At 44.7% G+C, this 17,443-nt stretch overlaps 1 protein-coding gene across 3 annotated transcripts in view; it reads right to left on the reverse strand.

Moving 5' to 3' along the window:
• The window catches only part of si:dkey-26i13.8 (kinesin-like protein KIF19), a 209,126-nt gene that overhangs the window by 24,115 nt on the left and 167,568 nt on the right, over positions 1 to 17,443 (reverse strand). For 2 of the 3 annotated variants that reach the window (XM_068055749.1, XM_068055748.1), the window contains one exon: positions 5,294 to 5,915. The exons of the other annotated variant lie outside the window; for it this stretch is intronic. In XM_068055749.1, the coding sequence (XP_067911850.1) occupies positions 5,776 to 5,915 (140 nt within the window). In that variant the 3' untranslated portion in view covers positions 5,294 to 5,775. Of the gene's footprint in view, positions 1 to 5,293; positions 5,916 to 17,443 lie in introns of those variants that run through there. 3 annotated transcript variants of the gene reach the window in all.

Genomic DNA, 17,443 nt, shown 5'->3' on the forward strand with positions numbered 1-17,443 from the left:
TATATCCCTTGATTCTCTAAGAGACCAAAAATCTGTCTATCTCAGCCTTAAATATATTCAATAATAGCTTCCACAACCTTCAGGGGTAGAGAATTCCAAGGATTCACAACCCCCTGAATGAAGAGATTTCTCCTCATCACAAGTCCTAAATGATTGGTGCCTTATCCTGAGACTGTGCCCCCATATTCTAGATTCCCCAACCAGGGGAAACAACCTCTCAGTGTCTACCCTGTCAAGCTCCTTAAGAATCTTGTATGTTACTATTGGAACACCTCTTATTCTTCTAAACTCCAGAGAATACAGACCCAATGTACTCAGCCTGTCATTATAGGACCATTCACCCAAGAGAATGAGGATGTAGATATGGAACTTAGAGAGAGAGAGACTGTGAGGTTCTTGAGCAAATTGTCATAGGGAGTGACAAGGTATTGGAGGTTTTGAAAGGCTTAAAAGTGGACAAATCTCCAGGTCCAAACGATTTGTGTCCCAGGATGCTGTGGGAGGCAAGGGTGGAGATTGCAGGGGCACTGACCCTAATTTTTAATTCCTCTCTGGCCACGGGGGTGGTGCCAGAGGACTGGTGAACAGCTAATGTGGTCCCACTATTTAAGAAAGGTTGTAGAGATAAGCCAGGAATTACAGACCAGTGAGTCTCACGTCAGTGGTAGGGAAACTATTGGAGAAAATTCTGAAGGAGAGAATCTATCTCCACTTGGAGAGGCAAAATTTGATTAGGAATAGTCAGCATGGCTTTGTCAGAGGGAGGTTATGCCTAACAAATTTGATTGAATTTTTTGAGCATGTGACCAGGTGTGTAGATGAGGGTAGTGCAATTGATGTAGTTTACATGGATTTCAGCAAAGCCTTTGACAAGGTCCCACATGGGAGACTTATCAAGAAAGCAAAGGCACATGGGATACAAGGTAACTTGATAAGGTGGATTCAAAATTGGCTTAGCTGTAGGAGTGATGTCAGACGGCTGTTTTAGTCACTGGAAGCCAGTGTCCAGTGGCGTACCATAGGGATCTGTGCTGGGTCTCCTATTGTTTGTCATTTATATAAACGACATAGATGACTATTTGGGGGGTAGGATCAGTAAGTTCGTGGATGACACAAAGATTGGCCGAGTGGTAAACAGTGAGGTGGAGTGTCTTAGGTTACAGGAAGATATAGACGGGATGGTCAAATGGGCAGAAAAGTGTCAGATGGAATTTAACGCTGAAAAGTGTGAGGTGATACACTTTGGAAGGAGTCATGTGACACGGAAGTATTCAATGAATGGCCTGACACTGGGAAGTTCCGAGGAACAAAGGGACCTTGGTGTGTTTGTCCATAGATCTCTGAAGGCAGAAGGGCAGGTTAATAGGGTGGTGAAAAAGGCATATGGGACACTTGCCTTTATCAATCGAGGCAGAGATTACAAAAACAGGGAGGTCATGTTGGAGTTGCACAGAACTTTGGTAAGGCCACAGCTGGAGTACTGTGTGCAATTCTGGTCGCCACATTATAGGAAGGATGTGATTGCATTGGAGGGGGTGCAGAGGCAATTCACCAGGATGTTGCCTGGGATGGAACATTTAAGCTATGAAGAGAGGTTGGATAGGCTTGGGTTGTTTTCGCTGGAGCAGAGAAGACTGAGGGGTGACCTGATCGAGGTGTACAAGATTATGAGGGGCATGGACAGGGTGGATAGAGAGCAGCTGTTCCCCTTAGTTGAAGGGTCAGTTACGAGGGGGTCACAAGTTTAAGGTGAGGGGCGGGAGGTTTAAGGGGGATTTGAGGAAGAACATTTTTACCCAGAGGGTGGTGACGGTCTGGAATGCACTGCCTGGGAGGGTGGTAGAGGCGGGTTGCCTCACATCCTTTAAAAAGTACCTGGATGAGCACTTGGCACGTAATAACATTCAAGGCTATGGGCCAAGTGCTGGCAAATGGGATTAGGTAGACAGGTCAAGTGTCTTTAATGCATCGGTGCAGACTCGATGGGCCGAAGGGCCTCTTCTGCACTGTATTATTCTGTGATTCTGAGATAGGACAACCCTCTCATCCCAGGAACCAATCCACTTCAATGCAAGTATATCCTTCCTTACATATGGAGACCAAACCTGTGCACAGTACTCCAGATGTGGGATCTCCAAAGACCTGTATAATTGTACAAGAGCTCCTTATTCTTGTACTCCAATCCCCTTGCAATGAAGGCCAACATGCAGTCACACTCACGAAAGGAACAGTTATGAACTGAAGTGAACTGCAGCAATTATGAACTGTAAAAATGAAGTGGTGAACTAAACTCCAAAAAAAGGACAATCTATTGCTGCAGACAAAATGGAATAAGAGGTCAGGTGACCCCTTCTGTATTGCAAATATACATTGTGACTGTTGGAGACTAAACCCATCGTCACGTCTAGACTAGTCCTGGGGAAGGCACATTAAAATGCTAAACATGCCATTCAATGCTAAATAGCATCTATCTTCAAGAATTGGGTTGACAAATATCTACACAGACAAGGAAGGCGTCGGCAATGTGTCCGTACACAGACACCAGTGTCCATGGTAAAATCTTTGAGGTCAGTGGTTTCCATCCGGTCCATAAATCCTGTATGACTGACAGCAGGCTGCCTGTGGCTCGGCTTTGATTCACAGCTTACCTATTAAAGTGTATGTCAGGCAGAGGGGGTAGACGGAACCTGTGTCTGATGGACAGCAGCCGCCTGTCTGTGATTAGTCACTGTCTGTGACTGACAGCAGACTGCCCAGGCGGGGTGGGCACTGATTGGTTGTTCACACCACAGGCACGCTAGGATCGGCCGCCACTGCTGTTTTTGCGCGGTTCAGGGAGTGAGTGGGAATGACTGCTGAAGGGGAGAGGGAGATAGAGGCCGAGTGGAGAGCAAGAAGCAGGCTAGCACACAGCCAGAGGTGCAGCTCGGCACTGAGTGAGAGTGCTGAGAGTCGGGCAAGCACCAGCCTGGGGAGCAAAGGGAGAGGGGCGAGAGAGATAGACAGAGAGGGGAAAGAGATAAACAAATTGATTTAATCCTTTAACCTGCTTAACTGCCACAACCACCACACCCCCACCTCTCCCGAGCTGGGCCCGAGAAGAGCTGCAAGAAAACAAATCGTTGTAATGGCTTGAATCTGGCCTTCTAAATTAATTTTCTTCCGATTGCCTTGTATTCCAGTGTCCTGTTTGTTTGATGGAGATGTTTGCAATGTTGTTTGTAAATTTAAAATGTACTAAGTGATATAGAACCTGAAGATATAATGGAAATGAGCCCACTACTGTGCCTTCTTCCTCCAAAAGGACATCAACAGGCCTTCCACCGCTGTCCAAGAGCCTACCTCCATTCTTCTCTTGATGGATCCAGGGCTTGGTGGTGGCATAGGTGGAAGGTTTGACAGGTGCTGCCTCCTTGCCATGACTTACACATTGGGAAAGGAGTGGATGGAGTCATTATCAGCTGGGGTGGGAAGAAAATAGAGGTCAGGATGGGAATGCATCAGTAGATCTTGGTACCTGGCTCTCCTGCACTTTTCACCACCAACCTGCTCGATTTAGGATGGGATAGTGAAGGAAAAACCAGGTCTAAAACATCACTTCAAACACTGTTAGAGAAATGGAATTTAAAATTTTGCAGGGGTCGCTCATGGTCCAGTTTTAACTTTGGTTGGAAACACATTGAACCCCTCCACCACCCCAGAGAAATCTTGTAAAGAATCATTTATAGCTGTTTCTTCCAAGGGACCCATGAGTCTCCCATGGAAGATTGGGAAAGTCCCAGGAAAATTTCAATGTCTTGGTCTTTTTAGTTGGCCCAAGCTTTGAATTATATTACAGTCTCAGGTGAATTTACAGTGGGGCTTTCCCAGAGTGAAAATTACACTAGTCATGACACATTCGCCCAGCGCTTGCGTAATGACTCTATGGATTCAATGGCAGGATGGAGCAAGACAGCCTGGCTCTAGTCAACTGTCCTTAATAATAAGTTGAAAAGAACTAGCATGACTGACACCTATGGACCATCTTTCTGAAGGAACAAAGGATGGTTTTTGGAGCTGGAACATTGAATGGAGTTTGTGTGTACACTGCTGCTATTGTAAGAACATCTGTAAGGAAAATGGGTGGCACAGATTATGCACTAAAACACTGGATCACAGAGTAGTAGTACCCAGGTTTACCCTGAGATTTTCCACGTGACAGAATTTACAAAATCACCCAGCCCATAATGGGATGGCCAAGCAGTAGTAGGTTTTGCTCCCAAGGGAACAAAAATTAAACAAGTCCACCCACAAAATCAAAGATTGTATTTATAGAGCGCCTTTCATAACCTCAGCACATCCCGCTCAGCCAATGACGTACTTTTTGAAGTGTATTCACTGTTGTAATGAAGGAAATGCAGCAGCCAATTTGCACACAGCAAGATCCCACAAACTGCAATGAGACAATAATCAGATAATCTGTTTTTTTAAATTGATGTTGATTGAGGGACGAATATTGGCTACGACACCAGGGAGAACTCCCCTGCTCTCCTTTGAATAGTACCATGGGATCTTTTACTTCCACTTAAGAGATTAATGTCTCATCCAAAGCATTTCATGTGGCATGGGCAGAACCCGGCAAAAGTTTCGAAGAGACATGATAAGGTGCTACATAAATGCAACCTGCCATCTTTTAGGAAAGCATGATGTATTAAGATGTTTCTAATTGGTATTGCTTCTAACTGCTCTATAATGGAGCACCTTTCACTTAACACTCATTGGTGTAGGAAAATACAAATGAAGCATGCAAGAGATTATTCACTCAAATGGCAATCTCCGACATTGACATTTGGCCCATTAAAAAAATTAACTCTTTTCAATGTTTGCCATCTATATAATTCAGTTTACCATTCAGCAGCACCACAGGGTACTGCTATGTTGGAGAATATGTGAAAGTTAGAACCTTTTACATTCTGGCTGTGTTGCTTTTACAGTGGACCCCTGACATGCATTGGCTGCTTCTGTGCATGGTATGGTTCTGCAAAGTTTGTATGCAATTGTCAGAGTTTTCCACACCTGTCTATCATTTACATGTTGCTTTTGTGCGGTCACATACGTTGAACGGTAGAGGATACAACTCATAGAATCGATCGAGTATTTCAAGTAAATATGGTGACATATACATTAACTGCTCTCCATTTACCCTGACATAATACAAGACAAGAAATGCCAAAACTGAGAAGATTTAATAAAAATGCTGCTGATAGTTTTATACAGATCTTTAATTACGTAATTATACATTTGTGATAGAAATTTACAAAATAAGTTGTAAGTAGTCATACAATAATGCAGATTCTGAAAGCTGCCAATAGCCTTTCTTACTTAATGGGCTACAAACTTAATTCAGTTCTTGTATCAAAGTTCTGTTGATCAGCAGTTCTCAAAGGAATTGTACCTTTATTGGTTTAGATGCAACGTTCATTCTTTGTACAATTCATGTTCATAGACAGTATACAAGTCCATAGGTTGCATCCTTTTGACCTGGCCAGCTACTTGACAGCAGCAATATTGCCTGAATTCATTTGCACTATGCATTGTATAGTACAATAACTATTTTCTCTGCTTTTTTTGCAAGAGAAAGGAAAAATGTATCAAATATTCATTCCTTTGGAGCTTGCTGGTACGGTTGGGGAACAACATGATACTTGGTAATGCACCTCTCAGGTTTGTTCTCAATCCTTTTGTCTTATCTCACAACTGAGCCAATTATACTCTCCAAATACTTTTTTCTTGTGGTCATTTCTTGTATTTGCCATCTGCTCTGATGTGTATGTTCGTACCAGTCACTCTCTGAGCCCTTAAAGCCAAATTATTTCCTTTTTTGAAGTTTCCAAGATATGCACGGAACTGCTGTGTATTGGCACCGTCACCTGGGCCTGTATCAGTGGTAAGAAAAGAAGGAACTGATTCATATGCACTTGCCTTTATCTGCGCAACTACTTGGAAAAGCTGAAGTAATACCTCAGATGGAGCCCTTAAAAGTGTGTTTATTTTTGAGTATATGAGACATAGAGCCCCTTTTTTAAAGAAAAATGCCACACATATTATTTTATAAACTTGCCTTTGATGGTTGACCTACTAAACAGGCTGCCATTGTTTCAGCATTTCTGAGGGGAGGTGGTGATGCTTTGTTACTGAAGCCTAAGCATCACCCATCGTGCCGCTCACTGAAACCAAAGGGCAGCAGGGTACTGTAAACCAAGGCAGACATGATGCTTCTGTGCCTAGTCTTGGAAGCACGAAGAATGTAGTTGCACAATACAGAAACCAGCCACTTTGTGGTGAGTTATGAAAGGACTTTATACATTATGAGGTAGCAATTTGTCTTTGCGGTATTGCATGGGGGTGGTATTGCATCAGCCATCTGTTATTAAATCCAGTGCAACTGAATAAGATGTTATACCACCCATTTTACACTACGGCCCAAAATGAATTTCAACCCTAACATATTTTTTAGATCTAAACATTAAACAACTTATCAAATACTCAACAATTAAGCCATTTCTAAGGCCTCGCTCTCCGATATTCTTTGAAAATTTTTCCAATTGTGCACATGCATTGAAAACAACAGGATAAATAATAGGATCACTTTTATTTACTGTTGTATTTTTATTAATTCTTTGTAGTCCTTTGCCAGTAGCTGTTATGCATCAAACTTTAAAAACAGAATATTTTCTTGCTTTTTCATAGGTTGGAGAAGACTGAGAAATACTCTGGAATTCTATACTCTTCCCTCTTCCATTTGATAAGTCATTCATAAAGTGATACATTAAGCTTCATTAAGATACATTAAGAAAGATGGGCAACCTGTGTCAATGCTACCCCAGAGCTGGGTGCTTGCATGAATGCAGGAGCAGTGCTTTCTTTACAGAAAAGTGCACTGCCTCGACTCAACCCTACCTCAGAAGATCAAACAGGGAACTCACTCATAAAACAACATCGCTTGCCCCACATTTTAGCGCATCAAGGCACTGCACCACTTGATTACCTACTCTACGCCTCTGTTGTATTTTTACATACTATTTAGAGTATTCCTCACTTGACTAAAGACTTTTGCGGAGTTGCTTTGACAAACTGCTTGGATAGATTACATGGTTTATCCTTTATATAATCATAGCAGCTTTTAGTAAATACCATATACTTTGTTACAAATAGCAATTTATTTGACCTTATTGTGTCGAAAACCACACCTGCCAAAATGAAATATATTAAGTTCGTCATATGGAACATTATTTTTGAACTGTTACTGGACATTGAACAAAGACCACAGCACAGTGGCTGAAAGCATGGCTGCACATTTGCATTCTAAAAGACAGTTGCATGGAGAGACAATGGGAGTACTCAATGATCCAATTAGCCAGATCGGTTTTGTCAATAGTGATGATCAAGAGACATTGAGAGTCATTGAATGTGTAAGAGCACCACCCCACCGCCCCACTGAGAGTGTCTGGTAAACTTGGAGGAATCCACAAACCTCGAAGGTGGGGTTGTTCCAAACAAGGAGCTAGTCACATGACTAACCTGCTGGCCAACCTGAGGCTTTTTGAATTGTGCCTGACACAGAAGAGTTTGGGAAGAGACTGCAATTGAACTTCAAGAAGAGAGCACTCCCTCTCTCTGTCTCTCTGTCTCTCTCACACACACAAAGTTCCAGGGACCCACAGAAGTAACTTAAGTCTTAAGACAGAAGACGAGTGAAGCAAGTTTGAAAGTGTGCACTGGGCTCCAACGAGAACTGCAAGACTTAACTTCAATCAAAGACTTTATATCCAACCCAAAACCAGTAACTAAACTCCATCTATTACTTCAAACCTTTCCCCTTTAATTCTTTCTCCTCCTCTGTCTCTATTTGCGTATGTTTATCGCGTATGCATGTTAGCGTGGTTGTGCTGTGTATTTTTAGTAGTTTTAACTGAGTTAGAGTTTTAAGGTTAATAAACTTACACCTTTCTTGTTTAAACCTGAGAAAACCGGTCTGGTTGAATTTTTTGCAATTACAATTAGAGAGCAGTGCACAAGGACTCACTGAGGGGAAACTAAAAACGCTGTGTTTTAAAAGTTAAACCCTGTTACGGCCAAACCAGGAAAAGGCTGAGAGGGGAGCCCTAGACCCCTTCCTCACCTGATCGTAACATTACCAGTGGTATAATATAATGGCAAATAACTTTATAAATGGAATTCCAATAAAAACAAATTGTAAAATAAAACTTTAAGGAAATACCAACACAGACTGGATGTACTAAAGGAATGATCCCTGAAAGAGCTAATGAGACATTTTTTCCCTTTACATTTGCACCTACCACCCTCTAGGCTCATTTCCACCTTTTAGCTGGAATGTTGATATGAAGGGGCAGGAGACATCTTTACATTCTATGAACTGATAGCATGAGGTGCAGCTCTAGAACGGATCCTGATAATTTTCTCTCACCCACATACAAAGCACTGTGCTATTAGAAAGGGCCATGCTCACAGTCCTATTTGGGAATGGGAGAAACTTGTTCACTTGTGGCAGGTTTCGAGTTCTGCCTGGAAAGCCAATGTTCCACCACAGCAGCTGGCGTGCCACCTTGGCTAAGCAACTACAAAATAAAATTGTTCAAGTGTTCACGTGACAAGTGTGCAGAGCACTGTTAAAGTAAACAAATCGAATCAGAACTTATGGAGCTAAAACATTCAAGTCATGAATTTTGCGTTTATTACAGAAGTTGTGGCACGACAGTCACTAAGCTTGAATAATTTATTTCCATTTAACCTACAGCTACCCTCTGCTACATTGATCTGAAGTCGACCAGAATTCAGGTAATAAAAATGAATACAGTAACCAAGGCTCATCAATAACACCAGCCATTTTGTGGCCTTTCATTTTCTGCACCAGTTCCTTTGCTTTATATTTAATCTGATCAATATTTCAGATTTAAATCTGTTGTAACCTAAACATTAATCTAACTTTTTGCAGTCATAAAAGATTCATGGCTGTCAGTTGCCATTTAGCTGCTATATAGGTTATTCTGTGCCTGTGTCTCAGTAAGATCTCATTAACTATAGGAATAAAATTGCAGCACTCCTTTCATGTAGGAAGCAGCTAGAATATTTATGGCTAGGACAATATTTCTGAGCAAATCCTGATAAACTTCTATAGATGGCACATACGAAAGACCAAGCTCATAATTCAGCCTAATTAATGGACTAGCAACCAGAACTAACTTAAAATGAGGAATAAAATGTATTTTCCTTGGTATCTTTGGCCTCCTTATCTCGAGAGACAATGGGTAAGCGTCTGGAGGTGGTCAGTGGTGTGTGGAGCAGCGCTTGGAGTGGCTATAAAGACCAATTCTAGAGTGACAGGCTCTTCCACAGGTGCTGCAGAAAAATTTGATTGTCGGGGCTGTTACACAGTTGGCTCTCCCCTTGCGCCTCTGTCTTTTTTCCTGCCAACTACTAAGTCTCTTCGAGTCGCCACACTTTAGCCCCGTCTTTACGGCTGTCCGCCAGCTCTGGCGAACGCTGGCAACTGACTCCCACGACTTGTGATCAATGTCACAGAATTTCATGTCGCGTTTGCAGACGTCTTTAAAGCGGAGACATGGCCGGCCGGTGGGTCTGGTACCAGTGGCGAGCTCGCTGTACAATGTGTCTTTGGGGATCCTGCCATCTTCCATGCGGCTCACGTGGCCAAGCCATCTCAAGCGCCACTGACTCAGTAGTGTGTATAAGCTGGGGATGTTGGCCGCCTCGAGGACTTCTGTGTTGGAGATACGGTCCTGCCACCTGATGCCAAGTATTCTCTGGAGGCAGCGAAGATGGAATGAATTGAGACGTCGCTCTTGGCTGACATACGTTGTCCAGGCCTCGCTGCCATAGAGCAAGGTACTGAGGACACAGGCTTGATACACTCGGACTTTTGTGTTCCGTCTCAGTGCGCCATTTTCCCACACTCTCTTGGCCAGTCTGGACATAGCAGTGGAAGCCTTTCCCATGCGCTTGTTGATTTCTGCATCTAGAGACAGGTTACTGGTGATAGTTGAGCCTAGGTAGGTGAACTCTTGAACCACTTCCAGAGCGTGGTCGTCAATATTGATGGATGGAGCATTTCTGACGTCCTGCCCCATGATGTTCATTTTCTTGAGGCTGATGGTTAGGCCAAATTCATTGCAGGCAGCCGCAAACCTGTCGATGAGACTCTGCAGTAACATTTCAGTGTGAGATGTTAATGCAGCATCGTCAGCAAAGAGGAGTTCCCTGATGAGGACTTTCCGTACTTTGGACTTCGCTCTTAGACGGGCAAGGTTGAACAACCTGCCCCCTGATCTTGTGTGGAGGAAAATTCCTTCTTCTGAACGCATGTGAGAGCAGCAGGGAGAAGAAAATCCCAAAACGTGTGGGTGCAAGAACACCTGTTTCACGCCACTCAGGATAGGAAAGGGGTCTGATGAGGAGCCACCATGTTGAATTGTGCCTTTCATATTGTCATGGAATGAGGTGATGATACTTAGTAGCTTTGGTGGGCATCCAATCTTTTCTAGTAGTCTGAAGAGACCACATCTGCTGACGAGGTCAAAGGCTTTGGTGAGATCAATGAAAGCAATGTAGAGGGGCATCTGTTGTTCGCGGCATTTCTCCTGTATCTGACGAAGGGAGAACAGCATGTCAACGGTCGATCTCTCTGCACGAAAGCCACACTGTGCCTCAGGGTAGACGCGTTCGGCCAGCTTCTGGAGCCTGTTTAGAGCAACTCGAGCAAAGACTTTCCCCACTATGCTGAGCAGGGAGATTCCACGGTAGTTGTTGCAGTCACCTCGGTCACCTTTATTTTTATAGAGGGTGATGATATTGGCATCGCGCATGTCCTGAGATACTGCTCCCTCGTCCCAGCACAGGCGTAGCAGTTCATGTAGTGCTGAGAGTATAGCAGGCTTGGCACTCTTGATTATTTCAGGGGTAATACTGTCCTTCCCAGGGGCTTTTCCGCTGGCTAGAGAATCAATGGCATCACTGAGTTCCGATTTGGTTGGCTGTATGTCCAGCTCATCCATGACTGGTAGAGGCTGGGCTGCCTTGAGGGCAGTCTCAGTGACAACATTCTCCCTGGAGTACAGTTCTAGGTAGTGCTCAACCCAGCAGTCCATTTGTTTGCGTTGGTCAGTGATTATGTCCCCTGATTTAGATTTGAGGGGGGCGATCTTCTTGATGGTTGGTCCAAGAGCTCTCTTAATGCCATCATACATTCCTCTGAATTTTCCGGTGTCTGAGGCCAGCTGAATATGACTGCATAGGTGTTGCCAGTAGTCGTTTGCGCAGAGCCTGGCTGTTCTTTGTGCAGTGCTTCTGGTTGCTTTAAGTGCTACGGATGTTAACTCGCTGGGGGCTTTCTTGTAGTTCAACAGTGCAATGCGCTTAGCGGCTATGACATGTTCCAGCTCTTCATTATGAGATTGAAACCAGTCTGCATTTCTCCTCGCACTTTTGCCGTAGGTGGTCAAAGCTGACTCATAGATGACGTCTCTGATGTGGGCCCACTTGGTCTCAGCATCCCCTGTGGGAGTGTTTTGAAGGGCTGACACAAGTGAATTTAGAAATTTTTGTAACAGCTGTGGGTGAGAAATTCTGCTTCTGTTGATGCGCGGGTGGCCCTTCTGCTTGGAATGATGCAACTTCTTTGGTCTGAGTCTAACCTTGCTGCACACCAGGGAGTGGTCGGTGTCGCAGTCCGCACTGTGGAAGCTGCGTGTGATTTAAACACTGTTTAAGGCGGCTCACCTTGTGACAATGAGGTCTAGCTGGTATACCAGCTAACTATCCAACAAATTTGATGGCCATCACACATACTTAACCAAGTGATAATACTAAAAGTGAGCCATTTCAGTCATCTAGTCCATGAGATACCAAGAAGCTAAAGGTCTATGAGGGTTAAATTGATTAGCCCTGAAAATAGGTACAGGGATCACTATGTGTGATTAACCTGCACTCATTCAGTGGAATGCAGACAGGATGGCAACCTTGTGTTTCCTGCTCGTTATAATGATTTCTGCACACAGAGAGCACAAACCATGCTGTTCATTGGCTGCACACACCAGCAGGGGCTCCAATATGGTTACTTCCGAGCACTACCTAAAGCTCGTCTGCATGCTTAAAGGAAAGGTGCATTATGGCTGCTGCAATCAGTGGGAATGGTGCTGTGCAACAATCAACAATGGCTGACCATGGGAGAGAACAGGCACCAAGGTTTGCAGACAGGGCACAAATGGTCTTGGTGGAAGAGATAAAAAGGAGAGATGTCCTATATCCTCAGGGGGACTAGAAGCCCTCCAGTTACATGCTGAGAAGACAGTGGCAAGAGATAGCAGAGGAGGTTAATGCCAAGAATATAATTCCAATAACATTGATGCAGTGCAAGAGAAAGTTTAATGATCTCATTCAAGAGCTCAAAGTCCATGAATGCAACTTCAAATGCCATTTTCTATCGACTACAGCACTAGCCTCAGTTGCTGCTCAGTTCACCACACCCCCATCGCTTACATATAAACAATCTCTATCAATTAGGACCCATAACCGACAGTCATATCCTTCAATTCATCCTCACACACTTAACACTGCTGCAACCCTCACACCCATATCACAGCTTGCACACACTGTCAGCTAATCTACAGTGACAGCCACATCACCCTCACAGATTGCATGACACTCACTGATACATTTCCCCCTCTCTCTTGTAGGAGAAGGTGGCGCACAAGTGGAGGCAGCAGGGAGGAAAAGGCCTGCATGCCTGCATGTTCTAACTCACAAGGAGGAGACAGTGCTAGCCATTATGCGAAGGGCCATTCCTGGCCATCAGTGGGGATGAAGGCATGAAGATCAGGGTATCCACATACCAAATTCTCCTTCTCTCATCCCACTTCTCCCTCATCCCACAAGTTTTCCTGCACAAACTGCAGATGATGTAAGAACACACTTCCTACTTTCTCCTCTCCCCTATCACAACACAACCCTTATCTGTTTCTCTTTTCAGAGCTAGAGTCCATTTGCAAAGCTAGGTAACTGGACTTGCACTGTCCAACAGTTTTGATGACCTTGCTAAGTTTTACTTCACTACAGTCCAAGCTATAACACTGGGGACCCATCACATATTGGAAACAATGCAGAAAAAGGGATATCAGATCAACAAAGCTGCAATCTGCCAGGCAGTGGAGAAAGAGCAAGAAGACAGTGAAGATGAATATACACGGTCATTCTATTTCACAGTCACAGGAACCAACTCAGAAACTGACACTGCATGTAATTTGGAGGAGAGAATAGAAGCGAAGTATACAGGTGATGAGATATCGGGCACAAGTGTGCTGAACCAGGGCAGGGAGAAAGGATAGCCCAGGTGCCAGCTCCCCGGCGGCTGCAGAGAACTCAGGTGAGGACTTCAATGGGCCAGGTTACAGAGGAAGGCTGATGGGTGTACACAACAAAAGACTTTCTACACTGGGAATCCTACCAGAAAACCTTCCCAATCACGGGAACCTCCCAAAACCCCTTCCCTGCAACTTACCTGAGTCCCAGTGTCCATTTTCGACCCCCCAACATATTCAGTCCAAGCCAGTGATCCTCTGCCACCCTTCTGCATTCCCTTAGTACCTGTCTTCTGTGTGCCTTTGCCTGTCCTAGTGCTCGTATGCAGTGCTACCCCAATGGCTGCAGCATGGTTGGTGGAAGGCTATTGACTTGCAGTGGGGGAGACTGCAGATGGCCTTGCAGGATAACCTTGAGCAGCTCTGGGCCTAAAAGGCCCAGCTTCAGATTGCACCACTCTCAGCCTAGCAGGCAGCAATCTGGGCTGACAGACAGGCAACAGTAAGGAGCAATAGTGGAATGGCAGTGGAGGGAGCATGAATGTTGTCATCATGAGAAAGGACAGCAACTGCATGTTGCACAGAGCCACTGCCATTCCCCCAGGGTGGCACTTCAGCAAATCTAGTAATCTGCTGGAGGACAGACTGCTGGACTGTTGTGGGAGCCTGAGAGCCCCTTTGAGCACTGGAATCTACAGCCATGATGGCAGCAGTCTGAGCCTGTATGGCAGCAAGCTGAGATTTCATGACCTCAGTCTGAGCTTCCACTGCAGCACTCAGATGTTGCATGGCTTGTGCTGCAATGGAACTTGAGACATCAGCCATCAGACACTGCATCATGGTTGGGTTTGCAAGTGCTCTCATGGAGTTGGCCATCACTTCCATGCTGGAAAGGATGGGCTTCAAGCTTTGCGTAAAGCCTTTTGCCAAGTTGGAGCCAGACTCCTCAATGCTGCTTGACAGTGACAGCAGGCTTTCTGACTGGCCTGATAATGCACCAAGCATTTCTGTGGGGATGCCCATTGTTGGACTACTTTCTTGTTCTATTTCATCTTTTTATTTTAAACACCAGAGTACACATACATCAGTTGTAACAATGCAGAATCAGGTCTTCATTGAGACATCATACTTCACGATTCCAGTATGAGTACAAGGGTTTTTACTGAGCTCATCTTATGTGCTCCAATATGCACAGATGACATGAAAATTGGTGGTGTCGTAAATAATGAGGAGGAAAGCCGTAGATTAAAGGACGATATAGATGGGCAGAGCAACGGCAAATGGAATTTAATCCTGAGAAGTGTGAGGTGATGCATTTTGGAAAGACTAACAAGGCAAGGGAATATAAAATGGATGGTAGGACCCTAGGAAGTACAGAAGATCAGAGGACCTTGGTGTACTTGTCCATAGATCACTGAAGGCAGCAGCACAGGTAGATAAGGTGGTTAGGAAGGCATATAGGATACTTGCCTTTATCAGCCGAGGCATAGAATATAAGAGCAGGGAGGTTATGATGGAACTGTATATAATGCTAGTTAGGCCGCAGCTGGAGTACTGTGTACAGTTCTGGGCATCACACTATAGGAAGGATGTGATTACACTGGAGAGGGTGCAGAGGAGATTCACCAGGATGTTGCCTGCGCTGGAGCATTTCAGCTAGGAAGAGAGACTTAAAAGGTTAGGGTTGTTTTCCTTAGAGCAGAGAAGGCTGAGGGGGGACATAATTGAGGTATACAAAATTATGAGGGCATTGATAGGTTAGATGGGAAGAGATTTAAGGTAAGGGGCAGGAGGTTTAGAGGGGATTTGAGGAAATATTTTTTCACCTGGAGGGTGGTTGGAATCTGGAACGCACTGCCTGAGGAGGTGGTAGAGGCAGGAACCCTCACAACATTTAAGAAGTATTTAGATGAGTACTTGAAATGCCATAGCAAACAAGGCTACGGGCCAAGTGCTCGAAAATGGGATTAGAATGGTTAGACACTTGATGGCCGGCACGGACACGATGGGCCGAAGGACCTGTTTCTGTGCTGTATAACTCTATTACTCTAAACATTCTGTTACCATTGGTATATGGCCCTCTTAAGTTCCATGGTTATACTGCCCTCACAAAATCTTCAGGATCATTTATTGATATAAACACAAATGGTCAGACATTGTCACACATTGCATCAACATCTCATCCTTGCCTTAGGCCTGCTTACACAATGCAACTTCAGCTCTGATCCAATTATTTTTCTCAGCCCTCTAACCCAGTGTGTAATCCTTGTTGACCTCACACTAATTGTCTTCTGTCCACCTTTCCTACAGGAAGGTGCCCTAAACTGAAATAATATTCTAACTGCAGCCTCCCAGATGATTTCTATTTGTTTAGCATTTTCTCTTTGCAGAAAGCTGTTTTAACTCATCATGTACTGTTCCCATAACCAGCCCAAGAGAACAAGGTACACGGGTAATGTGAATGCTAGTTCCCATACCTATCAGCCTTGTTCTCCACGTCACCCCATCAAAGTCCTCATTTGAGTCCTACACAGCAGACCTCGTGTGTGACCTTGCCCTCCAGGGAGCTGTTATCTGCACTATCCTTCCCCCTTGGTCTGACTGCAGCCCACTTGTTCCTGGTAACTCACCTTGCAGCGTCAGCCAAGGCTCAGTTGGTAGCATTCTGGTCTCTGAATCTCTGAGTTCAAGTCCCAAGTCCCACTCCAGAGCTTGAGCAAAAATTCAAGGATTACACTCCAGTGCAGTACCAAGGGACTGCTGCATTGTCACAGATGCCATCTTTCAGATGGGATGTTAAACCCAGTCCCATCCACCTGCTCAGGTGGATGTAAAAGATCCCATGGCACTACTTTGAAGAAGAGGAGAAGAGTTATCCCTGGTGTCCTGGCCAATATTTATCCCTTAATCAACATCATAAAAACAGATTACCAGGTCATTATCATATTGCTGTTTGTGGGAGCTTGCAGTGTGTAAGGTGGCTGCCAAGTTTTCTGCATTACAACAGTAACTACACTTCAAAAGTAGTTTGGCAATAAAGTGCTTTGAGATGTCCAGTGGTCATGAAAAGTCCAAATGAATGCAAGTCTTCCTTTTTCACATGCAGATTCCGCCTCTATGCTACCCTCTGAAATAGTGACTACGAGTGTGGGATCGAGTGACTGTGTTTCAGTGTCTTGTTGCTCCTGCACTTCAGGATGCCCCACCAGTTGTTAACCAGGTGGTAGTTTTTTGAAAGCTAAAAGGATAAAGTCACAAGGGTAGGGTTGGGGTGAGGGATGGTGGAGAAAGGGAGAGGTGCATCCTACACCATCTGCTGCTTGTCACTCAGAACAGATTGTGGGATGAGGGGGAAGTGGGATGTGAGAAGGTGGATTTGGTAGGAACATCCCATTATCCTCTATGGTTTCAGCCCCACCACTGGCCATAGTCCCAGGCATGGCCATACCAATGATTGCCAGCATTGTCTCATCCATGAGGGTGAAGACATGCATCCACGCCTGTCACCCGCTGGTTAGGGGATACTGCTTCCGATTATAGGCTACACTGTCCTGCAAGAAAGAGAGAACTGTGTCAGTGAGTGTGGTGCAATGTGTTTGGGTGGTGTGCTTGCTATAGTTGAATGGCCGGCAGTGTGTTCAAGCTGTGAGATGTGAGTGAGAGGCTTTCGGCAGTTCTATGTGTGTGAGTGTGAGTGTGAGGTGAAGCAATGAATGTTGGATTTGAGTTGTGCTTGATAAAGACTATTTTTTTTCTGTTCATTCATGGGATGTGGGCATCGCTGGCCAGGCCAGCATTTATTGCCCATCCCTAATTGCCCTTGAGAAGGTGGCGGTGAGCTGCCTTCTTGAACTGCTGCAGTCCATATGGGGTAGGTACACCCACAGTGCTAGCGGTTAGATACAACTGAGTGGCTTGCTAGGCCATTTCAGAGGGCATGTAAGAGTCAACCACATTGCTGTGGGTCTGGAGTCACATGTCGGCCAGACCAGGTAAGGACAGCAGGTTTCCTTCCCTAAAGGACATTAGTGAACCAGATGGGTTTTTAACAACAATCGACAATGGTTTCA

Source organism: Heterodontus francisci, chromosome 24 (assembly GCF_036365525.1).
Source record: "Heterodontus francisci isolate sHetFra1 chromosome 24, sHetFra1.hap1, whole genome shotgun sequence".
NCBI lineage: Eukaryota > Metazoa > Chordata > Chondrichthyes > Heterodontiformes > Heterodontidae > Heterodontus > Heterodontus francisci.